The sequence below is a fragment of the Chlorella variabilis genome (genome assembly GCF_000147415.1).
Source record: "Chlorella variabilis unplaced genomic scaffold CHLNCscaffold_2, whole genome shotgun sequence".
In the NCBI taxonomy this organism is placed as follows: domain Eukaryota; kingdom Viridiplantae; phylum Chlorophyta; class Trebouxiophyceae; order Chlorellales; family Chlorellaceae; genus Chlorella; species Chlorella variabilis.
The window spans coordinates 1,963,225-1,990,406 of NW_005435086.1; the positions used below are offsets into that span (position 1 = coordinate 1,963,225).

Sequence of the window (27,182 nt, forward strand, 5' to 3'; positions counted from 1 at the left end):
CCAGCCCGCCCCCAACCGCCACCGCCCCCCCGCCGCCGCCTCCGAGGAGCCCACGGTGGTGCAGGCGGGCGGCGGCCGCGCCGCCGCGCCGCTGCACGGCGCGATGCACCTGCTGGGTGGCGGCGGCCGGCACGCGGCCGCCCCCTGCGCCCCGCCCGCCGCCGCCGCCGCCGCCGCCGTGGACAGCATGCAGCTGTACAGCCAGCTCATCACGGCGGCCTGCACCCCGCAGGCGGCGGCAGCGGGCCTGTGCCAGGAGCTGGTGGGCAGGTACCTAGCGGCGCACACGCAGCCCACGCAGGTGCTGGCCGCCGCAGGCTGCGCCGCGTCGCCCGAGGTGGCGGCCGCCATCCGGGCGCAGCAGGAGCAGCAGGCGCGCCTGGTGTCCACGATGGCCGCAGAGCGCCAGTACACGGCGGTGGTGGCGCTGATGAGGAGCGTGGTGCAGCTGGCTGGGCTGGCAGACTAGCGGGCCACGCGGCGGCGCGCCCGCAGCGCTGCCCGCCTGCTGGTGCCACCGCGCCGTGCCACTTGCCACCGCTCGCTGCTGCCCCGTACCCCTCCACAACTCAACAAACCCCCTAGCTTCGACTCCTGCCTGGCTTGGCGCCCCTTGCTGCCGCCCAGCCGCCGCCACGCCACCACCCGGCCTGCCCCACCCACCCACCCTTCCTGTGCGGCTCGCCGCCTCCACTCTTTCACCAGCTCCAGCTCCCCGCCGCCCATTCACTCCCTCCCTCTCCGCCTCTGCTCCCGCATCTGCCCACTGTTTCATCGTCCACTGGTGACACGGCGCATTGCCCCGCCCGTGTGCACATTCAATCCGCTGCTGCTCCTGGCTCTGCCACCCCCCAACTCTGACCATACTTGTACAGATCCCCTTCCGGCCTGCCTGCCACATACACATACATAGCGCATATCTTAACACTACAAACACTCCCGGCCCTCAGGCCCCCCTCTTTCCGCCGGCGCCAGTCCGTGCACTCTTGCCCTGTGCCACGCGCTGCGCCGCTCCCCCATTTTGCCGGCACACTGCACATTGTTTCTGCACCGGCACCTGTCGCGGCCTCTTGCCCAGCCGCCCCACAGCTGCACGCCGTTGCGCCCAGCTCTGCAAGCTGAGGGCGCAACTCCCCAACCGTCAATTGTTTCTTACGCATGCAACCGTACAGTCAAGTGCCAGAGCAATGGTGTCACAGAGTGAAGACTTGAAATGGGCGAGGCCCGAGGGGCAAGAATAATGGGTGGGTGGTACAGCAGGAGCTCCTGGGCAGCCTCCCGCCGCCGTGGGGCGCGGCTTCCTCGCGCGCCGGTGTGGGCGCCCCGGCTAGCGCCCCTGCGCGGCCGCCCACTCTGCCAGCGTCTGCGCGCCAAACCCGGTGGCGCCGCCCTGCTTCTCCTGCCACACCGGCCCCGCGATGTCCAGGTGGCACCACTGCACCTTGCCCGTATCCACAAACTCCTTGAGGAAGAGGGCAGCGGTGATGGCGCCGCCCAGGCGCGCCCCCGTGTTGCGCATGTCGGCGATCCCGCTCTTCAGCTGCTCGCCGTAGCTCTCCTCCAGCGGCATGCGCCACAGCTTCTCGCCTGCGCCGGGCGGGGAAGAGAGTGTGGGGCCCCCAGGGGAGGGAGTGTGTGGAGGGTGGTGGGAGGGGGTGCCGGGGGCATGGGGCCAGGGCGAGGCAGTGTGGTGGGCAGGGAGCGGCCTGGAGGACAGAGCGGGTGTGGCCAGCGCATGCTCGGCGCGGCGCTGGCCCCAGGCTCACCCGCCTCCTTGGCCGCTGCGCCCACGCCCGCCGCCATGTCGTCGCTGGGGGCCCACAGCCCGCCCACGCCGTCGCCCAGCGCAACCATGCAGGCGCCGGTGAGCGTGGCAATGTCCACGATCGCCTCTGCAGGGCAGCGCAAGATGAGGATGAGTCATCATCTGACCAGGAGCCGGCAGGCAGGCAGACCGCATGAGCTGGCAGAGGGCTGCAGTGCAGCATGTGCCCAGCAAGAGGCCACCAGCCCACTCACACCCCAGCCTCTCCCAACCACCACCGCACTCGCCCCTGCGCTGCACCACCGCAGCGCCGCCGATGACCTCACCCACCCGCGCCGCACTGCTTCTGCGCATATAGCAGCGCGTCGGCCAGCGTCAGGCGCCCCTCCGCGTCTGTGTTGTTTATCTCGACCGTCTTGCCGTTGCTGGCCACAAGCACATCCCCAGGGCGCAGCCCCCGCCCATCCACCATGTTTTCGCAGGAGGCGATGATGAAGTGGACCTGGCAGGCAGGCAGATGGCGAGCGGGGCGGGTGGTGAGCTCACGCAGCGCTGGCGCTGATGGTGCAAGCAATGTGTAGCAGTCAGACACACGCAATTCTTCAACCCAGCTGCACACCGCATGCAGCCACGCACCCCACACACACACACATGCACTCTTCACCACGTCACCGCCACCCCACCTGCACGCCCTCTGGTTTCATCAGAGAGATGGCCTTGGCAGCTCCCAGCGTGGCGCCCGACCCGCCCATGCTGCAGGCACACAGCGTTATGAGGAGCCCCAGGTGAGCTGGGTGGATGCAGGCCGGAGCTGGTCATGCTGGACTGGCCGCAGGCAGCTCTGCCGCGCATGTGATGAGCAGCCGAGCTGTGCTTCCTCCCTTCACACCACACACACACACCACAACACACAGACGCAGACCAGGTGCGCACACCCCACCCCCGCCCTCACTCGAACTTCATCATCTCAATCATGGAGCCGGCCCCCGCCTTGAGGTTGTAGCCGCCGCTGTCAAAGGTCAGCCCCTTGCCCACAATCGCCACATTCTTCTTCACCTCTCCTGCACCCACACACGCATGCACGCAGCAGCTCGATGCCTCGTCTGCCACCCTGGGCAGCTGGGCTGGCCAGCAAGCGGCCGGCGGCACGGTACATCGACACCGCAGGCACCCAAGCCCAGCGCAGCGCAGCCCAGCGCAGCGCAGCGCACCCCCGGGTGTATATGTGAGGTGGATGAACTTGGGGGGCTCGTCGGCGGCCTCAGCCACTCCCAGGTACAGCCCCATGCCCAGCGCCTCGCACTCCGCCTTCTCCAGCACCTGCGGGCCGCGGCAGCAGCAGGAACGAGGGCGGTGGCAGCGACGGCGCGACGTCAGCGCATTCCTGGCTGCGTGGACCGTTGCCATCCTGGCCGGCACCTTCCCTCGCTCCCATCCTCCATGGCATGTGCCAGCGGCGGGAGCTGCATGCCAGCATGTGCGCCTCCGCCGCACCTCCAGCTTCATCACATCCGGCGCCTCCGCCGCAATCTTGGCCGCCGCCTCCGCCAGGTGGCTGCACCAGCATGCACACACCAGCTGTGAGTGGAGCAGCAGCCACGGCGATGATCAGCGTAGGCAGCGGCGCGGCGCATTGAGAGGGGGTGGGGCTGCCCCATGGCTGGACCCCTTGCACGCCCTGCAATTGGCTGCCATGCGCACGTGGGGGTGCAGACATTGGGCGGCGCCTCCACCAGGTAGCGAGTCACCAGCGTCCCCAGCGCCAGCGCCTTGCCGCGCGCAATGGCGGCGCCGGCACCCTCGCCGCCAAACATCAGCTCCACTGCACGCAGGCAGCGCGCGAGCCAGGGGTCAGGAGCAGCGCGCAGCAGGGGTCAGCGAGCATCCGCCAGAGGGCCGCATCGGCTGTGCACGTGCCGCAGAGGAGGGCACGGAGGCACAGCTGACACCGGTGGGCACCCCCCTCTCCATCTCCACCCACCCGACTCCAGGGTGGAGTGGTTGGGCTTGGCCTTGAAGCGCGTGGCCTCGTAGGCGCCGTTGACGATGCCGTTGGCCGCCTTGCCTGCCGCCGCCGCAGCATCCGCCTCTGCGCAGCACATGGCGCGAGCACTAGTTCTGTGGCCAGGGCACAGCAGCAAGTGTGTGTGTGTGTGTGGGGGGGGTCCATCAACGGCAGCACGTGGCGCACCCGACAGTGTGCTGCCCACCAGCGCCGCGCCCACGGTCTTGGCCTTGTTGGCCTTGGCCGCCGAGGCGATGGTGGCGCCAAAGGTCTGGAAGGGGGAGGCGCCCCAGTCCGACGCAACCTTGACCTTGTCGGCAGGCCCAAGGCCATACAGCGTCACAAACCGGGCCTGCCCGCCGCATCGCACCGTCTGGCTGCTGCCCTGCAGGCCACAGGGCGCATGCAGCAGGCAGGTGATCAGCTGCTGCACGACAGCTCCTGCCTCGGCGGCACAGGCGGCACAGGCGGCCAGCATGCACGGGCAGGCGGCGGCGCAGCCCACCGCTTTGCCCTTGAACTCGTGCAGCGCCACAATGTCGGATAGGGCGCCGCCCAGCTGGCCATCCAGCTCCTTGAGCTCCTCGCTCTTGATGCTGGGCTTGTCGTCTGCACGCAAGGGCACACGGCGGCCCAAGCAGGCGTTCAAGATGCTGGTAACCACACCAACCGCGCTCTCTCTGCTGCACCCTCTGCAGGCACCGTGGTGTGCCTGCCAAGTGGCTGAGCATCGCCGCCAGCTTGCGATGCACAGCTGCAAGGCGCCTCACCCACAACCTCAAACGCCTCCTCCGTCACCCCCAGCACCAGCAGGTCGCCAGCAAAGGCGGCGGGAGTGCCGCCAGAGCTGGTCACCGACACCTGGCGGGGCTCCAGCGTGACCTGTAGAAGAGCAGGGGTGGCACCAAGGAAATGCACAGTTCTGGATGATGCTGCAGCACAAAGCATCTGCAACGTGTCTCTGTTGTTGCTGCCATCACGCCTAAATGGCTGTCTCATGCTGCCAAGCTCACATTCTGTGGCGCGTAGGGATAGGAGCGGGGCTCGGGCTCCTCCGCTGCTGCTGCCGCAGACACGGCGATGGCATGCCCCCGCCACCCTACACACACCCGTGCCGGGTGGCAGCCCAGCTTTTGGCCAGCTGCTTCTGCTTCTGATATTGAAGCGTTCAAGGTCAGAATGCACACAATTTTGGTTAGAATGGGCATGGCAGCAATAGCAGCAGCAGTGCGCACCTGCTAGGCGACTGCCCGCTACCGGCAGCGACCGCCTGCGCAGCAACATCAGGGTGCCTCTCTGAACACGCAATTGGCAGACTACTACACAGCCATGAAGTCCCCTATTTTTCAGCCACGCACAGCAGGCAGGGACACCACAGGGAGTGGGACGGGGCGGCCCCACCTGGCGGCGACGCCGCTGAAGAGTGACCGAGCAGCGGAGCGATACGCCGTGCCAGCCAGGCTGCACAATGGGGGCAATGCAGATTGCGTCAGGGGGTCCAGCAGGGCAGTCACTGGTGCAATGGGAGTTTGTTTTGGAGGCCAAGCCCCAGGGCTCACCTGTGTAGCAGCCGCTGGGCCGCTGCACGGCTGCCTGAGAGCATCATCCTGCCTACTGCCATTGCTAATGATCGATTTTCGCAATGGTGCAGCCGATGGCTGCATCCCAAGGGCTGCCTTGCCGAGAAGAAAAACCAACATGGCGCCAACCGGCATCGCAGCGTTTCCTCCTGTGTTGTGTGTGCGTTATCTCCATCTGGCCTGCAGCGCTAGCTCTGACACGGCAAGCCATTGAGTTTTGGGCAAGTGCGAAAGGCGAGCCCGACAGCGTGCTTGCCCCTGGAAAGCTGGCTGCAAAGGCTGCGGGAGCGTGTGCGTAGGCCGCGGAATCGTGCGGGGCACCGAGCGCTGCAGACCCTGCTGCCCCGCCGCCACCGCTGCCGCCAACCACCCGCTGCCTAGCTTGCGCAGCAGCATGGCCTTCCGTGAAATGTGATGGAGAGGATGCATCTGGTGCCTCCCGTGTCTTGCATTGCAGTAGACGGTGCACGGGCTCCGGCCTGCTTTGTCGCACACGGCGGGCAGTCCGCCATCGCCGCCATGGAGTGCGTCGGTGCCATCGACCAGGTTCGGCCTGCGGAAGCCCTGGATGTGCACCCCCGCATTGCAGCCAGGGATGTGCTGCTCCGCGCATGCGTCCCTACAGCTGCCTGGGCTCTAAGCCTGGCTCCCCTAGGCTGATGGTGTACCATCTCCACCACGACCAACACAAATACACACGCACCATGCCTGCCTCAATGCAGGGTACCCAGAGCACCCGCTTCTTCCTGTACGACAAGCAGTGCCGCCCGCTGGCCAGCAGCCAAGTGGAATTTCCGCAGATCTACCCGCATGCCGGGTGGGTGATGCCTGAGGCCTCCGGTGCTGGCATGCCTGTCCTGTATTGCTTTTTCGCAGCACCAGGCCGCCAGTTATGGATTGCCCCCCTCGGTCGTGCACCGTGCCGCAGGTGGGTGGAGCAGGACCCTCTGGCCATCTGGCGCAGCGTGCAGGAGGCGGTACAGCAGACCATGACTGCTGCACTGGAGCAGTATGGTGCCCTGACTGTCACCGCCATTGGCATAACCAACCAGCGTGAGCGAGCGAACACTGTCGCTGAGGCCATGCCTGGCCACCCTGGCCTGAGTGCGGGCTGCTGCGCCGCTGGATTGCTGGCGCCGCGCTTGGCATAGACCGTGCATGGCGTGCCGGCTCCTGGCCTGGGCCCGCTGCAGGCGAGACGACCGTTGTGTGGGACCGGCAGACGGGCCAGCCGCTGCATAATGCCATTGTGTGGCTGGACAACCGCACCGCCGCCATCTGCCGCTCCGTGGTGGAGCAGCTGGGCAGCAACGACTACTTCCGACCAGGTAGGCCAGACGCTGCCTTCTGCTGCTGTTGGGTGGGGGAGAGGGAAGGCTGGGCTGGGCAGCGGACAGCGGGCTGGGCTGCGGCCCGTCTTAGGCGCTGCACTGCTAGGCAGCTTGCCTGCCAGCCTTCCCTCCCTCCCTGACACTGGCCCCCTGCCGCCTGCTGTGCCTGCTGCTCCAGTCACGGGGCTGCCCGTCTCTACCTACTTTTCCGCCTACAAGCTCAAGTGGCTGCTGGACAATGCGCCCGCGGTGGCGGCGGCGGCCGCCCAGGGGCGCTGCATGTTTGGCACCGTCGACTCCTGGCTCATCTACCAGCTCACAGGTGCGCCTGTGGCATGGAGTGATTGTGATCGGGGGCGTGGGAAGTTTGGTGGTGGTGGCGGCGGCGTTGCGGGAGCGGCCAGCTGTTCCCAGCAGCCCGGCTTTGCGCGGGCGCCAACCGCTCGGGGCCGGCGCCGGCTGCCTTCCTCCCATGTGCCTGCCATCGTGCGCCCCATTGCCCACGCTCACGCTGCCCGTCTGCCCCGCGCAGGCGGCGCCGCCGGCGGCGGGCTGCACCTGACCGATGCCAGCAACGCCTCGCGCACCAACCTGATGGACCTGCGGACGCTGACGTGGCACAAGCCCACGCTGCACCTGTTTGGCGTGCGCCCCGACATGCTGCCCGACATCCGCAGCAACGCCGAGGTGTACGGGTGAGGGCGGGTGGTGGGCGGGGTGCAGGGTGGAGGGCAGTGGGCTGTGCGGTAGCGCAGGCATGGGCGGGATGTTGAGTTGATGCACGGGCCTGTCGCCAAGCTCGAACAGCAGGGTCTGCACCAGCAGCGGGAGTGCCCTCCACCTCCCCACCTGCGCTCCCCACGCCGCCCTGCCCGCCCTGCAGCACCGTGGCGGTGGATGGGCCCCTGCAGGGCGTGCCAATCGCGGGCTGCCTGGGCGACCAGCAGGCGGCGATGATGGGGCAGCGGTGCGCGGTGCACGAGGCCAAGAACACCTACGGCACAGGTGCGCCGCCATACCTCCCTCTGTCCGGGAGCTCGGCTGCATAGCCGGCCTGTCCCTTCATCCACCAGCCAGCCGCCCCTGCCTCCGCGGCGCTGCCCGCAGGCTGCTTCATGCTGCTCAACACGGGGTCCGAGCTGGTGCAGTCCAGCCACGGCCTGCTGAGCACGCTGGCCTTCCAGCTGGGCGCCGGCGCCGCCCCCTCCTATGCCCTGGAGGGCAGCATCGCCATCGCGGGGCAGGGCATCAGCTGGCTGCGCGATCGCTTGGGCTTCATCGCCTCGGCCGCAGACTCGGAGGAGGTGGCGGCGGGGGTGCCCGACAGCGGCGGCGTCTACTTTGTGCCCGCCTTTGGCGGCCTGCTGGCGCCCTGGTGGCGCGACGACGCACGGGGGGCCATCGTGGGGCTGACCCAGTACAGCACCAAGGTGCGTGCTGGGGTGGCGGGGCTGGCAGGGCAGGCGTGGCGGGCCGCAGGGGAGGCCACGAGACACCTGCCCGCCGACTGCTGCCTGAGGCTCCTGTTTTTCCTGATTTCTGGCTGGCATGCCCGCGCTTGGCCCTGCTCCATCGCCTCACCCACTCTTGCCGCCTGCCGCGCGCCCCGCCTGTTCGCCCACGCGCTGTGCCCGCAGGCCCACATTGTGCGGGCGATGCTGGAGGCCATCTGCTTCCAGACGCTGGATGTGCTGCTGGCCATGCAGCAGGACGCCGACTGCAGCGAGCTGCGCACGCTGTTTGTGGACGGAGGCGCCAGCCAGAACAGCCTGCTGATGCAGGTGTGGCGGCGGCAGGCCCTTGAGTGCGGCAGCAGGCCGTCGCGGCCGCGTGTGCGTGTGACAGCAGGGCATGCCGCCGCGTGTCTCCCTCCTTGGCATGTCTCCTTTCCCCGCATCTCCACCCATCCATCCTGCATGCCGTGCCCTGCTTGTGCCCTCCTGCAGATGCAGGCCGACATCCTGCAGGTGCCGGTGCGGCGCCCGGCGCACATGGAGACGACGTCGCTGGGGGCGGCGCTGGCGGCGGGCATTGGGGTGGGGTTCTGGACTGCTGAGGAGGCGTTTGAGGACCTGAAGCACAACACGGGTGGGCCGAGGCGGCGCTGAGGTGGCGCTGGGGTGGCAGGGCGCAGGCAGGCACAGGGCTAACACCTTGTTGCTCATCCTCAGGCTTGACATGCTGCACTTGTGCGCTGTGTGCGCCTCTCCCCGCCGCGGCGATCGCAGGAGGCACGCTGTTTGAGCCGCAGATCACGGCAGCGGCGGCCAGCCGGCGGCATGCCAAGTGGAAGAAAGCGGTGGAGCGGTCGTTTGCGCTGGCAGACCTGACTCAGGACCTGGAGGAGGACAGCGAGCAGCGGTCAGAGGCTGCGCAAGCGACGGAACACGGCGACGGCGGCGGCAAGGCCCCCGCGGCGCATGAGCCGGCAGGCCCATAACTGCTCAGAGTGGCATGCAGTTAGTTCTATTTAGTACGGAGTTGAGTAATTCTAAACAAGAATGAAAGAAGAGCACTTGGGGCAGAGCTGATATGCGTGTTTAAGCGGAATGGTGAAAGGAGGGTGTACAAGTAGGGCATGGCACGATCGCCAGCATTGGATGGGCTGGCAGGAAGGCTATAATTTATTGCACGAATCATGGCTGTGGCAGCTGGTGATGCAGTCGTTCAGTTCATGCCAAAGGCACCGCCCAGGGCATTCCACTCCAGCAAGTCTGCAGCAGACGGGGAAGGCAGCTGGCTGTCAGGACTGTAACCCCACTGAGTTCACGCATGCAGGCAGCCTGGCAAGCGCCACGCACCTGTAAAGATGATGAGGAAGCAGCACGCCAGCGCCGCATCTGCAGGCACATTCTCTTTTTGGGGTTTAGAGGGAGCACAGTGTGACATACACATGCACAATGAGGCGCGCAGGCTCCTCCATCCCCACACAGGCTCCTCCCTGCCCGCCCCACCTGCGCCGGGCTCCACCACGATGTGGTAAGTCCAGTCTTGCACCGCCGCCGACACCAGGCCGAGGGCCACATTGGCGCCATAGGTCGCGGTGCACATCGTGGTGTCCTCCTTGCCCTTGCCGTTATTCTGCCACATCAGCACCTGGCTGTTGCTCAGGTCGGGCGATACGGTGAAGGTGGGCTTGATGCGGGCGGACGGCACGTCCACCTCCACAGCATACTTGGCCATGCCTGAGATGGTGCGTGTCTTGGCCAGCACGGTGCCGCTGGGGGAGCAGATGGTCCACTTGGCCAGGCTCAGCGGAAACTTCTTAGCGGTGAGCACCACGTTGCCCTGGGCGTCGGTCAAAACCTTGTTCTCCCGGAAAATGCCGTTGTTGTTCTGCAGCCTGCACACAGCAGGCAGCAGGGAATTCGGCACACACAGGCATGGACGGCATGCAGGCGTTTGGCTCGGCGGTACGCCTGTCAATGCAGGCGTCATGCCAAACAATGTCGCCCCCACCCCACCTGTACAGCAGGGAGCCGTCTGACGACTTGAAAATGCTTTCATTCTTGAAGGTGGAGGTGTTGTTCGTGCACATGTACAGGTACTGAGGGGTCTGGCTGACGTGCTTGGTGCACGTAATGAGAGGCGTGCGCGGCGGCGCCGCCGCCTGCGCGGCCGGCGGCGCGGCTGCTTCATCGCCAGCCATGCCGGCTGCCGCTCAGTGTGATGGCTCTGATCGCCGGTTCGGTGCTTCTGGAGCTTGCGCGGTGCTTCGGGGAGCGCCCCTGAAGCAAGTGACCTCCTCCGCTGACTGTGGCAGCAAGGTGGTCGCCCAGAGTGGCTCCAATGTTGCCAGCAACCTCAACTAAATTCACTCTTCCAAGCATGAGCCGAAAGATGCCCAATTGAGATGCCTGTTCCCTGCCCAGCTGGCAGGGCGCCAGCGCTGGATGAACGAGAGACTACAGCGTTTGACACCCTTCCTCCACCATCCATCCACTACTGGCGGGGCTCGGGCACGGGTGGTGTGTATGGGGTTACATTCGCTCAACAATCAAGCTCAACATTCTATGCTGTCTAGATTGCGAACGCGTCGCCGAAATTGCGCGACACGATGATGCTGCCCACAAAGAAGGCTACCGCCTTGAGTAGTTGCTGCAGCAGGCGCAAGTGGGAGGCAGAGTGCGGGAGATTAGGACGTCAGATGCTTGTCTCCACGCAAAACGCCCTCCCGCCCGCTGGCCCGCGCCGCCGCGCCGCCGCCGTCGCCGAGCCGGTGATGCGGCGCAACCCCATCCCCCCGCAGCCCCGGGCTCACCAAGTCGGCCTGCTTCACGGGTTCCCGCTGCCACCGCTTGCTCAGGATGCTAAGGGAGTCCTTCAAGGACATGACGGCTGCTAGCAGCGCTCTCCAGAGCAATCTACAGCTTCTGCAAACAATGTGACGAGAGTAGACAATGCAGGAGGCGCTCAGACCCTGCCTAGGCATGCCTGTCCTGCTGGGCACACCCCTTCTTCCGCGCGAGGCGTCGTTGCTCGGCACATCGATCACCCTTATCACCTCGCTCAGCCAGTGTTGCATTGGAGATAGCTTGAGGCCGCCCTGCGCTGCGCACTGCCCTGCCCTGGCTGGGGCCTGGCCCCCCGTCTGCAGCGCGCAGTCGTCTGTCACGGCGGCATGGAGCGGAGCGGCAGTGGCGGGCCGGGGCCCGAGGGCCCGTCCACCAGCGGCGGTGGCAGCGGCGGCACCAGGCCCCGCCCTGTGGGCCGCGGCCGCGCGCAGCTGCCGCTGCCGGGTGTAGCCTCCCACTCCCAGAGCTTCCCACCCCAAGGGGAAGACGAGGCGGGCCTGCTGCGCAAGCTGCTGAAGCGGCGGTCGTCACTGCTGCCGCCAGAGGCAAGCACGGATGCCGCTGGAACGCAGCCCTGCCGTCCTGAGCATGTGCACCCTCCTGTCCTCCCTCCCCCGCTCCATGCCAATCCTGATGCACCCTGCCTGCATGCAGGTGCCTCTCACCAGCGCCCAGCTGCGCAAGAACCGCGACAAGCTTGTGGCGCTGCTGGAGGAGGGCCAGCTGTCGGCGCTGGAAGTGCCCACCATCAACCACTCGCCGCGCGACAGCTTGCTAGGGGAGGACGAGCTGTTGTCGCTGGGGGCAGAGGACCCGGCTGTGATAGGGCGCATCACTATTTACTGCACCGCAAACAGGTGGGGGACCAGGGCTGCGAATGCTGCCTGGTGGGGTGTGCATGGGAGCACCGCACCCTGGCGTCTGGGTGGCCTGCTGAAGCGGCACATCCCGCTGGCGCCGACGCCCACCCAGCCATGGTTGACGCTGCTGCTGCTGCCCGCTGCCCTGATGCCTGCAGCTATGACCTCAAGGGGCTGCGGGAGCACTTGGAGAGCAGCGGCCACACGTGAGTAGGCGGGGGCAGCTAGCCACCCGGGCTGTGAGTGGCACACCTGAGACGGCAGGCTGCTCGATGGACTGTAGATGCACTGCCTTGCCCGACCTGCAAGCCTCCCTTACATACACGCCCTGCTGCACGTTTTGGTCAAGCCCTGCCCGACCCTTGTCTGCCTAATACGGGCCTCCCCGCAGGTGCGAAGACTTCCCCGAGGTGCTCTTCACCCGCTACGTGACGAGGACGGGTGAGGTGGCGGGCGATGTCTGCTTCTTCGACTTTGGGGTCGCCTGCTTCTGGAACCTGAGCCCAGCCCAGGAGACGAGCATACTGGAGCAGTCACTGAAGCCGTGAGCAGCGGCCAGCGCTGCCGCTATCTTGGCCCGCTCGCGTCTTTGGCCGGTGGCCTGCCCGGCTGCCAGCCTGCCCGCCTGGTTGACCTGTTCCGGCTGCCCGCTGTGGGGTGTGCAGGTATGAGGAGGGGAAGCTGTCCAGGGCCAAGGTTGAGCGCGACACCTTTGCCTTCCGCATGGTACCCTACTCCAAGCCCAGCATCCAGGCGCGCTGCGGGGGCTGGCGCAGCGCGGACCCCGGGCCGCATCTGCCACACCTTCTGGCTTGCGGAGACGCGCCCGAATCACGTGCTCGCTCGCTACCGGCCAGGCCAACCCATGCCTGATTTGCCAGAGCTCCTTGTGTGCTTGCTCCCGAACTCCGTTCTTGTCCACCCCTCTCATCTGTGTGCAGAACGACCTGCTCACCCTGTCCCCGACCATGGCCGACCTGCACCTCATGAAATTAAGCATCTCCTTTGCCCTCTCCCAGTCCACCAAACTATCCGTGCTCGAGGTGCGGCCCTGCCTGGTGTCTGAGCAATCAGCAGTCTCACTCCTGCAGAGGTTTCCAGCTGGGTCGGGTGGGTATAGGGCCCCCGGGGCAGCGGTCGCTTTGCGCCACCTGCCCCGCCCTGCTCAGCCACGGCTGCGCCACCCGTCTGCGCAGGAACGGGCGCTCTCTATCGCCGAGGTGACGCGCAAGCTGCCCATCGCGCTGGCCCGGGAGGGCAAGGTGGGCTGCACCGCTGCGGTTGCCGCCAAGTCCAGGCAGCTCGGCCAGCCTGCTGCTGCTCTCTGCCCGGTGCCGCGCCTCCTGCCCTCCCTGCTGGCTGACGTGCACCCCATCCCCTGCACCTGCATGCAGGTCCGCATCTCAGATAAGGTGGGGGTGCTGCAGCCGCCTGGAAACACCTGCATCGCCTGCCGCTGCTGAGTGCTGTCGCCGCACTGTGGCCTGCCGTGCGCACAGCTGCACCTGCTCGCCAGCGCGCTCTGCTCTCGCCCAGGCTCTCACCCGCCCCCTTCCTCTGGTGCCGCGCCAGGCGGTGGCCAAGCTGATGGGGCGCGTGTTCATCGAGCAGGCCTCCCTCAACCTGCTGGGCAGCGTGCTGGACACGCCCGACTACTTCTGGGAGGCGGGCGTCGGGGACCACATGCAGAGCGTGTATGACAAGGTGCACGGGGCTGCGCGCTGGGGGTGGGGGGGTGGGGTGGCATGGGGGCCAGGCCTTGCGCCCCGTCGTCTCTGCCCGCCTCCCTCACCTCCTGCTGCCCCCTCACCCACACACCCACACACCCACACACAGGTGTTTGACTACCTGGAGATGGAGGACCGCATCGAGGTGCTCAACGCACGCCTGGGCCTGCTGCACGAGCTGCTGGACATGCTGCGCCTGCAGGGCCAGGCCCAGCACTCCGACTTCCTCGAGGTGGCGCCCTGCTGCTGCCGTGGGGCCGCGGGAGGGGGCGGCGGCCGGCTCTGAGCAGCTGGCGCGCGGCTGGGTCCCACTTTGCTTCACTGGCGTTTGAACTGAGCGCCTGCCTGCCTGCCTGCCCTGCCTGCCTGCCTGCCCCTTCGCAGGTGATCGTCATTGTGCTCATCTGTGTGGATGTTGTGATCCTACTGGCGCAAGTGGCGGCCACACTGGGGGCGTTTGGCTTTGATGGCGAAGTGCCGGCCGGCCTGCGCGGCTGGGGATCAGTGGCGGCGCTGTTGGGCAGCAAGTGGGCGTGACATGCGGTGGGCCTGCTGCTGTACCCCACTGTGTACCGATTCTGCACGGCATCTATTGCGATGCTGCACAACTGCATGCCCCTGCTGCGTTTGTATTCATCAAGGCCCCAGCGGTTTGCCCCTATACTTTCTTGCCACCTTCTTGTTACAACATGTTCAGTGTATGTTTCCATATCTCCACTCAGGCGCAATGCAAACATTCTTTCGCACTTGAGAAGCGGGTTGGGGGCAGGGAAAACAGTGCTCAACGCAGTGCGCATGGGACATGGGGCGGGCTTCAAACAGTGGGGCAGGATCATACAGCGGGAGGACTTACAGCGACGGGCAAAACAGCGTCTCTCGGCAAGGCAGGTGAGCAGGGCAGATGCGGGGCAAGCATCGAGGTTAAAAGGGTGTATGGGGTGCTGCCGCAGCTGCGCCGGCGGAGCAGCGGCGCACACGAGGAATGGACAGGGTAGAGGGGGCGGAGCACGCTGGGCAGGGCCAGCCGGTGCATCAGTTGCTGTCGGGTGGTGCCTTGGGGCCGCGCCGCGCACCCACCGTCTGCCGCGCCTCCACCACCGGCTTCCAGCGCAGCACAGGTCGGTTGCGGGGCTCCAGCGCGGCGCTGCGGTCCAGCAGCAGGATGGCGCCCAGCAGGTTGCCGCGCTGCACAGGCAGGGCAGGAGCAGAGGCGGCTGCGCATGAGGGTTTGGCGTGGCTGCAGCGGGGTAGCCAGGTGCCCCGCAAGCTGAAGCAGCCCGGCTGCCGCCCTGCCCCTGGCCCCACCCCGTGCCCTCTCACCTGCATCTCCATGAGGCCCCAGGCCTGCAGCAGCGCCGGCGCGTCGCGGTTGTGCAGCAGGCCGCGCTGCAGCACGGTGCGGCAGTTGGCCCAGCGGCGGTCGTCGCCGCAAGGGATGCAGCGCTTCTCCATCTGCACCATGGGCAGGTGCGTGGGGTGAGGAGGGCGGGGTTGGTGGCACAGCTGGGATGGGCACAGGCTTCGCCACAGGGCACGACACAAAGATCTTTGGAGGGAGTCAAGTGCAGCACCGCACCTGCGCCCACGACACCCAGGGTTTGACGAATGCCGGGCACTCTTGCACCGTCTTCTCAAACACGCGACGAGCTACGTCCCACTGCTCATTCCTGCGCGGTCGGGAGCGGGGAAGCGGGGCGGTGTGGACGGGCCATCCCAGACCAACAGCGCGGAAAAGGGGCACAGCTGAGCAGGCAAGCAGCATGAAGTCCTGCCCCTCATGCACCTGGCATACTCGAGCCCCTTTGTGTACAGCACGAGCGCACGGGTGGTGCAGCTGCCGCCGCAGTTGCCGGTGCCGCCCACCACAGTGGGCTGCTGACGCGTCGCAAAGTAATGCTGGGTTGGCACGCCCACGCCCAGGCCGCTGGGCTTGCCGCTGGAGCTACTGCTGCTGCTGCTGGGCCCCGCCGGTTGGTTGCCGCTGGCTGCAGCTGTCGAGCGCGTGCCGCGTGGGCGGGTGGCGCCGGCGCTGCTGGCCACACACCGGGCGGCGCCCAGGCTTTGCAGGCACCGGGGAGCTGCCTGGGGGCTCCTCTGCCGGCTGCCAGCTCCCATGCATCCCTGCGTGGAGCCGCAGGAGGCCATGGGCAAGGGTCTGGGAGTCCAAGAGACCTGGCGATTCAAGTGCAGGGTGAACAGGAGGAGAGAAAGGCGGCGTCTTTCAGCCGTGTGGCGTTTAAGACTCGCCACGCTACCCGCCATGCGACAGATGTGCCGGACACAAGGCTGGCGTGTGCTGTCGGCAGGTGCCGCGTCTCACACCTTGACCAGCATCCTTCCCAGGCACTTGCAGCCACTTCCGGATGTCGCAGCCGATTGCCAGTGGTGATCTAGACCATCAGAACTCGAGACTCGTGAACTTGCAATCTCTCCCCGCCTGATCGTCCGGACGAACAGCCCCAAGTCAATCGGAAGAGTTGGAAGATGGCTCAACCCACCATTTGTAGGGCACATGGCGTGGAGGCGCACAAGCGCTCCAGCCCCGCCCACCGGCAAGCGCTTTGCCGCCAGCACACTGCCGCCCTCCCAGGTTGACCCCCGCCTTGGGGCTGGTGGCTCGCCCGAGTCCTGCTGACACCACGACTGTTGCCCTGTCCTCTCAGCACCTCGTCTGAAAACCTGAGCTTGTTTCCCTGCCCACCACCTGCCAAACCTCCTGCTCTGCTAGCCTGTCGCACACCCTCTCTCGGATGTTACACTCTCACTTGCTTGCAAGCAGAATCAAATGCTTCAGAACAACAATCGGAGGACAAGTGCGTCGGGTGGTTGGTATCGTGGCATGGTGCGCAGTGCATGGAGTCGTGGCGTGGGGAGGGGCGGCGGGGCGCCCGCCTCACTTGGTGGCGGCCAGGTAGCGCTGCTCCACGCGGTCCCAGTCGATCAGGTTGTCCACAAAGCTGCTCAGGGGAGGGGCAGGAGAGGGATGTTAGCCAAAACGGCAGCGTGAGGAGACGCGCAGGCAGACACAGGCGACGCCGCTGATACTCCCGCCGCCAGGCAAGCGCAGCGAGGCGGCATGCGGCCAGGCAGCGGGGGCTCACTTGGTGATGAAGTCGGGGCGGCGGTTCTGGACATCCAGGTAGTAGGCGTGCTCCCTGCGCCAGGGGAGGGGGAGGGGAGACCGGAACAGCTCAGCGCAGGGGCAGACAGCCACTACTAGCCGCACTGCTGGCTGGCGGGCAGCAGCAGCCAGGCACGCCGGTGTGCGCGCTGTGCCCAGCCGCCCTCTCTCACTCACCAGACATCCATGGTGAGGATAGGAGTGGCTCCGTAGCACCACGGGTTCTCGGCGTTGGGGGTCTTGGTCACCTCCAGCTTGCCCTCCTTGTTCACGCTCAGCCACGCCCAGCCGCTGCCAAACTGGGTGGCGCCTGCGGCGCAGCCAGCCGGGGGAAGCAATGAGCTGACAGAAACAGGAGGGGGCCAGGGCCAAGCCAACCCATTCTTGCGGCGCAAGGAGCAGCTCGCTGTGCTGGCTCGCTGGCACCGCCCAGCCCCACATGACGTGTTGTCCCGTGACCCACACCCACCCGCCGCCTTGAAGGCCTCCACAAACTTGTCGTAGCCGCCCAGGTCCTTCTCAATGGCCTCAGCCACCTTGCCGCTGGGCTTGCCTGCAGTACAGGGCAGCACGGGCACACAGCCGGCAGGGCCCTGTCAGCGGCGGCACTCGCGTGCAGCGCTCGCGCCTGGGGGCTGGCCACCCACCAGCGGCCGGGGCTGCATGGCCAGCCCCCCGCCCTGCCTGCTGGCCCGCTCACCGCCGCCGTTGGGGCTCATCGACTCCCAGAAGAAGGTGTGGTTCACCACCTGGGCGGCGTTGTTGAACTCGGGGGTGGGCTTGCCGCCGTTGAAGGTCTTGAGCATGACCTGCACGCCCACAGGCCGACCCGGTGGTGGGGCGAGGATGGTGCGCTGCCACGCTCGGAGTGACTGCTCACCCGTCCCTTGGGCAACCCTCTGGCTCGGCTATGTCGTGCTGGACCACGCAGCACATCCATTGCTGGCGGAGGCCGATGACAGCCTGCCAGCCATGCCGCGCAACAGATGGCCGCATGTGGCAGATTCCGCCAGCCACGCCACCTCGTCTCACCTCCTCGATCGACAGGCTCTCAAGGTCCTTGCCCGCGATCTGGTTGTTCAGGTTGGTCACATATGCCTGGTGGTGCTTGCCATAGTGGAACTCAAAGGTGGTCTGCAAGGAAGGCAGGCAACCAAGCCGCTGCAAACTGAAGGCCCGAGGCACTGGAGGTCGACTGGCTGGTTTTGGGCATGCCAGGGCGCCCCGGCTCCCTGCCCAGCAAGACTTTCATCACCTCACGACCCCCCTACACACCTTGGACATGCCCTTCTTCTCCAGAGCATCCTGCAGCCAGGCGCCGCCAGCAAGGGTGGTAGGGTTGACGTCGGCGACGGCAGCAAATTGGCAAGATGCTTGCTGCGCAATGCGGCCCATACAAAGCTGGCGCATTGCCTCCATCTGGGCACAGGGCAGGGTCCCAGGGGCCCAGAGGCTCTGGGGCGATGTGTGCACACAAGCTTCTAGCCCATGCCGATCCATGCCGCCCACTCACGATGGGGTAGGGCAGGGGAGGCAGGGTGAACGCGGCCCGGGTAGTCATGTCCATGGCCCGGCGCGAGGCCAGAAGCCTCTTGGAGACGAGGGCAGTGCCCATGAGGAACTTGCTCTGGGTGAGGGCGGCAGCCATGGCGATTGGTGTGAGCTGAGTGATCAAACGACGACGATGGGACAAGCGATGGCACCGGGAGAGGCATCACTCACCTCATCGGGGCCGTACACATGCCTGAGCTGGATGTACTGCCCCTAGGAGTTGCGAAAGGAGCCCCCGGCGATGATGCTGGATGGACACATCCCAAAGCCGCAGTGCAACACTCTGGGCCGCGCCTGTGCAGTTGGTGGGCGTGGATGCTATTGAAATGAGCGGCAAGCGGCCCACAGGTGCAGAGGCGGTGCCTGGGGAATCGACCTGGCGCCTGGGGTGGGCCTGCCGGCAGCTGATCGCGCCGCCCACTCACCGTTGCTCGCTCCTGCCTGCCCCGGTGCAGACCACCTTGAGCCGAGCGCCAAGAAGCGCGGCAGCGAGCGGCAGCTGACCAAGGACGATGAATCAGACGAGGAGGAGCAGGTGGGGTTCGTCTCCCGCCCACGCAGTTCTTGTAATTCGCCTGGCTGCCGCCCCTGGGGGCCCTTGTGCTGCCCTGCCATCAGAAGTGTTGATTGGTTGGTGATCTGGGACAGCCACGCACACAGGAGGTTGACCAGCAGGCTGCGACCCACCCGCCGCGCACCGCCTGCGCACGCTCTAGTGCAGCGCGACGTACGCCTCGCCTGCCCTGGTGTGTGCCGCGGCGCTCATGCATTGCGCCGGACCCTGCAGGCCGTGGACCCCAGCAACTTTGCGAGGGCCAGCGAGGATGTGATCAAGCAGCGCAAGATTGTCAAGGCGCGACGTGGGGGTGAGGGTGGCGGCGCCGCCAAGGCCAACCCCTTTGCCGGCATCCAGCTGGCAGCAACCACCGCACCGCCAGCAGCGCAGGCAGCAGCAGCCAACCCGTCTGCCGAAGTGTCCCTGTTTGGCGCGGCCGGCACGCCGGCACCCACGCCCGCGGCGGCGGGCAAGGCCCAGCCTGCAGCAGCAGCCGAGCCCGGGGCGGCAACCGAGCCTGCAGCTGCTACGGCGCAGGAGGGCGCTGCCGTGGCCAGCAGCGAGCAGGCGGCGGACAAGAAGGAAGAGGGGAAGGACGCGGCAGCAGGGCAGCAGCAGCCAGATGCAAAGCCCGCGGCGCCCAGTGGCGGCTTTGGCGCGTTTGCCAACGCTGCTGGCGGCCTCGCGTTTGGCACCTCTGGCTTTGGCAGCGCGTCGGGCGGCTTTGGCTCCCTGGGTGAGCAGCTGCAAGTCGCTCTCTTCCTGCACGCTTGCTTGCTCTGTGCAGGTGTTGGGGTGCTGCCACGCATCTCTTGGTCGGCAGCAGATGCAGCCCTTGCCTACTGCTGCTTGGCTCGTCCCCTGCCTGCAGTTGGGGCAAGCAGCGGCGCCGGGTTCTCATTTGGGGCCGCCAGCGCCACGCCAATCAGCAGCAGCATCTTCTCATTCACCACCACCGCCGCCCCCAGCTTCAGCTTTGCGGCAGCCAGCAGCACGGCGGCGGCAGGGGATGCCGCGCCCGCAGCAGCTGCCGCTAGTGCCGCCGGCACCGGCGCCTCGCTGTTTGGGGCGACTCCCACATCCGGCACGCCCATCTTTGGCACGGCGCCAGCAGCGTCGGCCAAGGTGGAGCTTCCCGGGGAGCAGTCGGTGACCACTGGGGAGGAGGATGAGCGCACGGTGTTCTCAGGTGTGGAGGCGGGGGGCAGGAGGCCCCTGCTGCCGCCAAGTGTAGTGGCCTCTCCAGCCCGTCGGTGCCAGCACGGGGCATGGTCAGCGCCCCAGGCTGGCTTGGCGGCCAATCAATGGGCCTTCTGGTTGGCTGGGTGCAGGGGAGGGCGCGCTGTTTGAGTTTGATGCCTTGAAGCAGTGGCGGGAGCGGGGGCGTGGAGAGATGCGGGTCAACCTGGCGCCCAGGTCTGCAGCGCGCATGTGCTGCTCCACGCTGCCTTCTCCTGGTGCCGCCTGTTTGGGCGCCTACGCAGCTGTGCTCCCCGCGAGGTGCCTCTTGTGTGTGTGCTGCCGTGCTGGGCTGGGCCTCCGCCGCCACAGCCGGGAGATGCGACTTCTCTGGCGGCCTCTCCCGATGCCGTCCTGACCCTGCCACTGCTGCCTGCGCCTGCCCCTCCCCTCTTTCGACGCCGCAGCGGCCAGGCGCGGCTGGTGATGCGGCAGAAGGGAAACCTGCGGCTGCTCATGAATGCAAACCTGTGGGCCGAGATGCAGGTGTCCAAGATGGAGGGCGGCAAGGTGGGTGTGTGGTGTGGTGGCCGGGAAATGGCAGAGTGGGGTGGAGAGCGGCGGCTGGTCGTATGTGCCACCCGGTGGCGAAGCAGTGCCGACCTCCCGCTGTGCCTGTGTGCTTGCTGCAGGGCGCCACCTTTGCATGCGTCAATGCCGCCGTCCCGGCGGAGGAGGGCGCTGCGGGGAAGAAGGAGGAGGGGGACGGGGCTGCGCGGGAGGCCGCCGCCGCCGCATCTGCAACGGCGGCTGCTCCCAAGCTGGCCACCTTTGCGCTGCGCATCAAGCTGCCCGAAGTGCTGGACCAGTTTATAGCGGCAGTTAATGCGCACAAGGAGGGCGGCAAGAAGGTGGGGGAGGCGGCTGACCCCTGACCAACCTCCCTGCCTGATGCCCGCTGGGACCGTTTCAGGGCCATGTTGGAATGCCTCGTCGATTGCTGTCATGTAAATTCTGCCGCAATCTGCTGTGCCAGCTCAACTGTTCCACATCAAGGGAAGGCGCGGGGCAACCGAAATTGCGCCGCCGGCGCCCACGCCCGGGTGGCACCGCCGGGTTGGCTGCCCAACCTCCCTCATCGCTCCCGATGCATCGCTCAACACTGCATGGCCCCGAATAGCAATTTTTAGAGGGTTGCGCAGCTCAACCGGGTTAGATGGCCCTGTCGGAGTGTGGGAGTCGCCTCATCGTGCGGGAAGAGCACCTCCCACAGCTGATCAGCGAACGCGCATTGCAAAATGCCGCTATTCAGGTGATCTCTTTCGTCGCCAGCGCTTGCCCAAAACTGGCGCGAGAGCCAACCCAATTGAGCCCACTCTGCGGCTATTTGTGCACTGTGCGACATGGCATTGCCGATGCCGACGCTGGGAGCCTAATGGCGCTCGCGCCACCAGCCCCCGCCTGCTGCCGCCGGTGGCCAGCCCTCAGACAGTGCACCGCCCACCTTGACTGCTTACAGGAAATCGATGCAGACATCCCTCTGGCCATGGATGATGCTAGGCAGCAGCAGCAGCTTTCACAGTGGCTGGGCCGGCAGGCGGCGGCGCACCGCGGCACGCTCTGCTCCCTGCGCCTCAGCGGGCCGCTGTGCCTTGCCTCCGTCTTTGGCGCCATGGCGCCATGGGCCGCAGAGTTTGCGCTGCTGGAGACGGTGTATCTCTGCCGCGGTGGAGCCGACTGGCAGCCGGCGGCGGCGGCGCGCACTCTGCACCGCCTCCCCAGCCTCCAACGCCTGCAGATCAGGTTCAGCCTGAGCGAGGAGGCGCCGCCACAGGACCTGGTGTCCCTGCTGCTGCTGCCGCGCCCCGCACCGCTGGCACCGGCGGCGGCAGCTGCGGCGGCAGGCCTGCAGCAGCTGCGCCACCTGGCACTCATCTACCCCATCCGCTCCGTGGTGCCCCCCACCGAGGCGCTGCCGGATGCCATGTCCACGCTGACACAGGTGGGAGGCTGCCCAGCTGTGGCGTGCAACAGGCGCACAGCTTGCTGCATGTGGGCTGCCGGGCGCCCACTCCCTCGCCTGCCGAACGGAGAGCCAGCATTGCTTGCGGTCAGGCCAGCACGGCAGCCGACAGATGCTGTATTGCTCATTGGCCGGATGCGCCCCGTCGGTGCCCGCCTGTGCAGCTGACGGCGCTGAAGATGAAGCGCTTGCCTGTGGTGGCGGAGCCGCAGTTCCTGGGCGCCCTCACCCAGCTGCGCTACCTGCTGTGGGACCCGGCTCTGCCCGCGGACACACGCTGTGAGAAGCCTGGCGGGGGGATGCTGGTCTTGCCGTACGCTGCGAGCGAGCGACATGCGCCCTACCATGCCGCCCTCCCGTCGCCGCATGCCTTGTGCAACCCGCCTGCCTGCCCCGCCTACCCTCGCGCCTGCAGATGTGATGCCTCCCGGCCTGGAGCGGCTGACCAAGCTGGAGTGTCTGTGGATTGTGACGCAGACGCCGCTGCAGCTGCCCACCTCGCTGGCGGCCAACCTGCAGGGGCTGCACGTCATCGGGCGCGGCTTCCACGAGGAGCAGCGCCAGCTGCTGCGCTGGGACTGGCTGGGGCCCTTCAAGCTGCTGCGCGGCATGCGCTTGCAGGTGGAACCATCAAGGGGGGCCCTGGATTGCCAGGGCACGCTTTGGGTGGGGAGTCGCTTGCTCAGGTGGGGAGTCGCTCAGGTGACCCACACAGGAACTGGCTGGCTGGCTGGCTGCCCTCTCCTCATTGCGGCGTGTGCAGGGCGTGGGGCTTGAGGCGTTGCCGCCTGAGGTCATCGATAAGAGCCTGCTGACCAGGCTGGACCTCATGTGCAATCAGCTGGAGGTAAGCACGGCACAGGCGCTTACTAGGCAGATCAAACGGTGGCATCTCATGCTGCGAAAAGATGGCACCAAGCACGCTCTCCCTGCCAACCTCCCAGCGCTGCGAGCATATGTCACCCTCACCAACTATGCCAAACCGCTGCTGTGTGCAGGAGCTGCCAGCTGGCCCTTACCTCCATGACCTGCAGCAAGTGCACCTGGGCAACAACCACCTCGCAGCCTTCCCTTCCGCTCTGCTGCAAGCCAAGAAGGTTGGCAGGCCTGGCAGCCGGCTGGTGTCCGAGCAGCGCCCCCGCCTCGCCATCCTGTTTGCCCAGCAGCGTCGGTCCCAGACTCCAGTTTGTGTGCAGCTTCAGCCGTTTGTGCGCGCCCAGTGGCTCCATGCCATGGTAACTGTGGCCACGCCTGGCGCCCTGGCGCCGCTTTTGTGCAGCTGGAGGCGCTGTACCTGGCCAACCAGAGCAGCAGCAGCGCCCGCTCGTCTCCCGGCGGCGGCATGCCATCCGCCGGCAGCAGCCCCATTCGATGCGCCGCGGGGTTCACGCGGCGCTTGGAGATGACGGGGGCAGGTGAGTGGCGGGGAGGCCCCAGGCCAGGCCTGTGGCTCACTTTTAGTCGGCTTGCACGGTCCACCCGCCTGCCACCACATGCACAGCCTCCCACTGCCCCTGCCCCGCCCTGCCGCAGACGTGGAAGGTCTGCTGGCGCTGCCCTCCCTGCACACCGTCGTCATGGGCAACCTGCAGCCGGTGGTGCGGCTGGGCGCCGCGCAGCACGACTTCACCTGGCTGCAGCGGGTGCTGAAGCGGCGGGGCGTGCGCCTGACCTCTGAGGAGCTGGCATACCAGCTGCAGACCAAGGCAGTGTTTGAGGTGCTGCCGCTGGCGATAGAGGAAGGCGAGGGGGAGGCAGGCGGCGCTGCGCTTGGGGCCGGCAATGGCCAGGAGAAGGCGCCAGCCTCTGCACCCCGCCTCTCGCCCACTCACTCGCACCTCCACCACCACCACCACTTGTAGCCACACCACAGCTGTGAGCCATTCTGCCGCCAGCGCTGAAACCTCAGAACTGGTTGCTCATCTCTCACAGGAGCAGGTTTGGTGGAAGCGCCCGAAGTGCAAAAACACACTGTCACAGCGGGCTGGCAGCCAGGAAGCATACGACAAACAGGCGCAATGTGTAGCAAGTTAGCAGGTGTGAATTGAGAGGCAGCTGCGGAGCTGCTGAGAGGGACACAGGCGAGGGCGGGGGCGAGTGGCGTGTGGTAGGTTGGGATAGCGTACAGCGTGATGAAAAACAAGTGCTGCAAAGGAGGGTACAAAGATCAACAGTAGCAAAGGGAGCGTAAACAAATGGGATACAGGCGCACATTGGCGCGCCGGGGAAACAGTGCGGAAATCAACCTTCGGCTGGGGCCAAACCCAAAGGCAGCCTGGGCTGAAATCAGCGGGGCGTCACAGAGCACCCACGCACGCGTGGCAAGCCGCTGCGCCTGCCAGAGCGATCATCGCAGGCCGGAAGCGGCGGGACTGGAGCAGACGCAGGAGCCAGGCCTCGTCACGATCACGCCCAGGTCCGGCTTGCGGCGCTGGTTTCAAGTCCTTACGGCGATGCGCTCATACGCCTGCGGCACAGCCACCTCAGGCACCTGGCCGGTGGCCATGACTGCCGCACAGGTTGCCGCCTGCTCCTCGCAACACTGCTGCTGACATGCCGCGGCGGCGGCCTCCCAGCCCCTGCGCCGCATCCAGGTCAGCAGCGCCTCACGCATCCACTCGTACCGACACCGCCGGCACGCCTCCTGGAGCGAGAACTGCAGCGGGGTAGGGGGTGCGGTGCGGCGGGCGCCAAGTTAGCATGCTGCTTGGCCAGCCAGAACCAGATGGCAGGCCCGTTTAGGCCCTCTGGCAACTCACGCCCCGCCTTGGCTCACTCACCCACTCGCGCTTGCGCTGGTTGGCCTCTGGCCACTCGGGCAGCAGCTCAGAGACGTGCATGGCAAAGAGGTAAGCCACGCAGCGCCCCGCCTGCTGCCGCTCGGCCTTGCCGGAGTAGGGGAACTTGCCGATGATGGGCTCCTGTGCAAGCCAGGAGGGGGGCATGCTGTGGTGGGCATGCCGTGCAAGGCAGCTCTCACGCAGCAAGCCTGGGGGCCGGTGCTGCATGGCCAGGCTGCCGCCTGCTGCCTGCGCGGCAGCCTCACCTCCAGCTCGCCCCGCACGCCTGCCTCCTCCACCGTCTCGCGCGCCGCCGCGTCGCGCAGCTCCTCATCGCACTCCCACCCGCCCTTGGGGAACACGTGCCCCTTGCCGCGCCGGCTGGTGATCAGCAGCACCTCCACGCCCTCGGGCCCCTCCACGCCCGCCGTGAAGCGCACGGGGATGGAGCTGCGGGAGCGGAGGGGCGGGGGCGGGCATGGTCAGCCACTACCATACCCACACCACCAGCTGCGGCAGGCCACGGGCAGCCGCAGAAAGCCATGCCAAGTGCCCAGGCTTACCCGGCCACCAGGCGCTCGCCGTCCTCGCCATACTTTTGGTTCTCGCGGCCAGACCTCGAGACCGTGGGCACGGGGCCGCCCACACGGTGCGGCATGGCGGCGTAGGGTGTTGGGGCAGCGGCGGGGCGAGCACAACCGGGGATGACCGGTGGCCGCGGCTGGGCCGGCGGTCTGGTGCTGGATAACGATGCAGGTTGCCGCAGGGGCCGCCTACTGGCAGCGCTCAGCCTGAACTTCTGGGCTCTGCATGGACTGCGGCTGGGTGGCGGTCGGGGCCCGGGCGGTGGCTGACAGGGCCGTCAGCACATGCAAGCCGGCTGCTTTGGGGCCGGAACTCGAGGTTGCTGCTTGAAGCGGCCACTTTTATTGGCCAGCGAGGGTGGACGCCGAAGCAGCTCTCCCCAGGCTTGGCAACGCCAGAAGATAGGCTTGGCAACGCCAGAACACAGCAGGGCAAGGCCAAATTGCGGCGGGGTTGGCCTCGAGCGAAGCACAGCAGGCCCATGCGAACTGTGAAATAGCAGCCTAGATCAGAGGCGCAGCTCCTTAACCTTGAGACCCCAGCCATCTGGGCGGTCCAACCATCCCTGCGGCAGCCTGCCATCAGCCCCTGCTGCCTCTCCCGCCCGCCATCCCCAGCAGCATCTCCAGAGCCTGCCACCCGGCACCAGCCTTCCGCCCAGCTCCAGGGATCGGGTGCGTCAATCCTGCGTGACTGGGCTCCGCCCCCACGGGCGGTGTGCGTGAGGTCAGGCCCCTGCACCCTAGGCCCGAGGATGCTGGCCGGCGCCGGGCCCCTGTGTTGCCGCCCGTCGCTGAGAGTATTGGTAGGGCTGCTGAGGGGGTCGGGGGCTCCAGTGGCTTGGGCACCGCAATCCGCCGTGCTGGCTCTCGCTCTCCGCCTTCCCGCGCCCTCGCCCCACCGTCCCAGCAGCTAGTGCGGGCTGCGATGGGCCGGGTCGCCGAGGCGCAGCGCCTTCTGCCCACCTAGCCTCTGGCTCCCGCCTGGTGCCGCCTGTCAAGAGTGCCTGCGTACCCCGCATGGCCTGACACGCCTCCTGCTGCCACGCTGTGTGCGTTGCCTGCCCTGCAGGCCTTGGAACAGCCCTACTAAGCAGGGGCAGTGCAGCGTCAACGCCCAGCGGCCGGGGCGCGGCCATGACGCGCAGGGGCCCGGCAGCGTGGGCGCCCGATGAGGCGGCGCGCTTCTTTGCCGCCTTCCACGAACACGGCCAGGACTGGGCCCAGGTGGGCGCAGCAGCCTTCACCTGCTGTGGCCTGCAAAGAACGATTGTTGGCCCCTTGAGGCACCCACTGCCTGTGCCGAACAGCAGCAAGCGCATCCCGCTGGGTCCGCCTGTGCCCGGCCTGCCATCCCGACAGCTGTGCACTCCGTACCGCATCGCTGCTGTTCTGGTCTGGACACAAGATGGGCTGTGTGGTACTGCCTGCCCCTTTCACCGGTCCCTTCACCTGCTCCCCTGCCCCCTTGCCCCTCTGCCCTCCCCTTCCCCCTGTTGCAGGTGGCCCAGACGGTGGGCGGCGGCCGGCAGGGCGAGGCATGCGAGGCGCTGTTCCGCAGGCAGCAGGCCTACCTGTCCATACCCCAGCAGCTGCAGTCGGCGCAGGCATTTGTGGCGATGGTGGAGAACGCTCAGAAGGAGGAGGCCAGCGGGGAGCCCAGCCAGCGCAGCAGGAGCCAGGGCGGCAGCGGCGAGGGGCAGGAGGCGGCGGCCAGCGGCGCTGTGGCGGCTGGGCTGAAGCGGGAGGAGGGGGAGGAGGAGGAGGAGGAGTATGATGAACAGGAGGAGGGGCCGGAGGGGCGCAGCGGGGAGGCGGGGCGCAG

The 27,182-nt window shown here is 67.0% G+C and overlaps 10 protein-coding genes across 10 annotated transcripts in view; 5 read left to right on the forward strand and 5 right to left on the reverse strand.

The window, feature by feature from the left end:
* The window catches only part of CHLNCDRAFT_138076 (hypothetical protein), a gene marked incomplete at both ends in the record, with an annotated part of 2,351 nt that extends 1,882 nt beyond the window's left edge, over window positions 1–469 (forward strand). Inside the window, one exon of the mRNA XM_005851221.1 lies at window positions 47–469. Within this exon, the coding sequence (XP_005851283.1) occupies window positions 47–469 (423 nt within the window). The remainder of the gene's footprint in view (window positions 1–46) is intronic.
* Window positions 470–1,327: 858 nt separating this feature from the next.
* CHLNCDRAFT_33905 (hypothetical protein) lies at window positions 1,328–3,597 on the reverse strand (the record flags this gene model as incomplete). Its single annotated transcript, XM_005851515.1, has 8 exons — window positions 3,467–3,597; window positions 3,260–3,320; window positions 2,977–3,085; window positions 2,718–2,826; window positions 2,449–2,518; window positions 2,096–2,267; window positions 1,767–1,892; window positions 1,328–1,587 (listed from the first exon to the last, which is right to left on the reverse strand). The coding sequence occupies exons 1-8, from the start codon at window positions 3,577–3,579 to the stop codon at window positions 1,328–1,330; spliced, it is 1,020 nt and encodes a 339-aa protein (XP_005851577.1). The 5' UTR covers window positions 3,580–3,597.
* A 2,469-nt stretch (window positions 3,598–6,066) lies between these two features.
* Window positions 6,067–9,121, forward strand: CHLNCDRAFT_18995 (hypothetical protein; the record flags this gene model as incomplete). The annotated part of the gene is made up of 10 exons (XM_005851222.1): window positions 6,067–6,167; window positions 6,279–6,403; window positions 6,544–6,678; window positions 6,860–7,027; window positions 7,214–7,376; window positions 7,565–7,686; window positions 7,789–8,111; window positions 8,319–8,462; window positions 8,628–8,769; window positions 8,913–9,121. 10 exons carry the CDS (start codon window positions 6,067–6,069, stop codon window positions 9,119–9,121), a joined length of 1,632 nt encoding a protein of 543 aa, XP_005851284.1.
* Window positions 9,122–9,137: 16 nt separating this feature from the next.
* On the reverse strand, window positions 9,138–10,491 carry CHLNCDRAFT_56773 (expressed protein). The gene is made up of 4 exons (XM_005851516.1): window positions 10,146–10,491; window positions 9,636–10,024; window positions 9,483–9,521; window positions 9,138–9,395 (listed from the first exon to the last, which is right to left on the reverse strand). Exons 1-4 carry the CDS (start codon window positions 10,328–10,330, stop codon window positions 9,349–9,351), a joined length of 660 nt encoding a protein of 219 aa, XP_005851578.1. The 5' UTR covers window positions 10,331–10,491; the 3' UTR covers window positions 9,138–9,348.
* Window positions 10,492–11,302: 811 nt separating this feature from the next.
* Window positions 11,303–14,100, forward strand: CHLNCDRAFT_138081 (hypothetical protein; the record flags this gene model as incomplete). Its single annotated transcript, XM_005851223.1, has 11 exons — window positions 11,303–11,422; window positions 11,631–11,833; window positions 11,995–12,042; window positions 12,228–12,380; window positions 12,502–12,562; window positions 12,778–12,879; window positions 13,033–13,098; window positions 13,231–13,254; window positions 13,409–13,540; window positions 13,673–13,795; window positions 13,948–14,100. 11 exons carry the CDS (start codon window positions 11,303–11,305, stop codon window positions 14,098–14,100), a joined length of 1,185 nt encoding a protein of 394 aa, XP_005851285.1.
* Window positions 14,101–14,595: 495 nt separating this feature from the next.
* Window positions 14,596–15,897, reverse strand: CHLNCDRAFT_138082 (hypothetical protein; the record flags this gene model as incomplete). Its single annotated transcript, XM_005851517.1, has 5 exons — window positions 14,596–14,748; window positions 14,884–15,015; window positions 15,140–15,230; window positions 15,347–15,684; window positions 15,886–15,897. 5 exons carry the CDS (start codon window positions 15,895–15,897, stop codon window positions 14,596–14,598), a joined length of 726 nt encoding a protein of 241 aa, XP_005851579.1.
* A 405-nt stretch (window positions 15,898–16,302) lies between these two features.
* Window positions 16,303–18,375, reverse strand: CHLNCDRAFT_33910 (hypothetical protein). The gene is made up of 8 exons (XM_005851518.1): window positions 18,198–18,375; window positions 17,960–17,989; window positions 17,717–17,818; window positions 17,385–17,493; window positions 17,154–17,237; window positions 16,862–16,994; window positions 16,665–16,718; window positions 16,303–16,520 (listed from the first exon to the last, which is right to left on the reverse strand). The coding sequence occupies exons 1-8, from the start codon at window positions 18,330–18,332 to the stop codon at window positions 16,457–16,459; spliced, it is 711 nt and encodes a 236-aa protein (XP_005851580.1). The 5' UTR covers window positions 18,333–18,375; the 3' UTR covers window positions 16,303–16,456.
* Window positions 18,376–18,476: 101 nt separating this feature from the next.
* CHLNCDRAFT_138084 (hypothetical protein) lies at window positions 18,477–23,855 on the forward strand (the record flags this gene model as incomplete). The annotated part of the gene is made up of 14 exons (XM_005851224.1): window positions 18,477–18,540; window positions 18,691–18,770; window positions 19,023–19,527; window positions 19,663–19,980; window positions 20,123–20,207; window positions 20,438–20,540; window positions 20,663–20,881; window positions 21,490–21,972; window positions 22,158–22,272; window positions 22,409–22,614; window positions 22,757–22,840; window positions 22,992–23,090; window positions 23,273–23,408; window positions 23,527–23,855. The coding sequence occupies 14 exons, from the start codon at window positions 18,477–18,479 to the stop codon at window positions 23,853–23,855; spliced, it is 2,826 nt and encodes a 941-aa protein (XP_005851286.1).
* A 50-nt stretch (window positions 23,856–23,905) lies between these two features.
* Window positions 23,906–25,754, reverse strand: CHLNCDRAFT_33911 (hypothetical protein). Its single transcript, XM_005851519.1, has 4 exons — window positions 25,337–25,754; window positions 25,040–25,223; window positions 24,774–24,914; window positions 23,906–24,649 (listed from the first exon to the last, which is right to left on the reverse strand). Exons 1-4 carry the CDS (start codon window positions 25,429–25,431, stop codon window positions 24,431–24,433), a joined length of 639 nt encoding a protein of 212 aa, XP_005851581.1. The 5' UTR covers window positions 25,432–25,754; the 3' UTR covers window positions 23,906–24,430.
* Window positions 25,755–26,494: 740 nt separating this feature from the next.
* Window positions 26,495–27,182, forward strand: part of CHLNCDRAFT_138086 (hypothetical protein) — a gene marked incomplete at both ends in the record, with an annotated part of 4,478 nt that continues 3,790 nt past the window's right edge. The window contains 2 exons of the mRNA XM_005851225.1: window positions 26,495–26,584; window positions 26,860–27,128. Coding sequence (XP_005851287.1) covers window positions 26,495–26,584; window positions 26,860–27,128 — 359 coding nt within the window. The remainder of the gene's footprint in view (window positions 26,585–26,859; window positions 27,129–27,182) is intronic.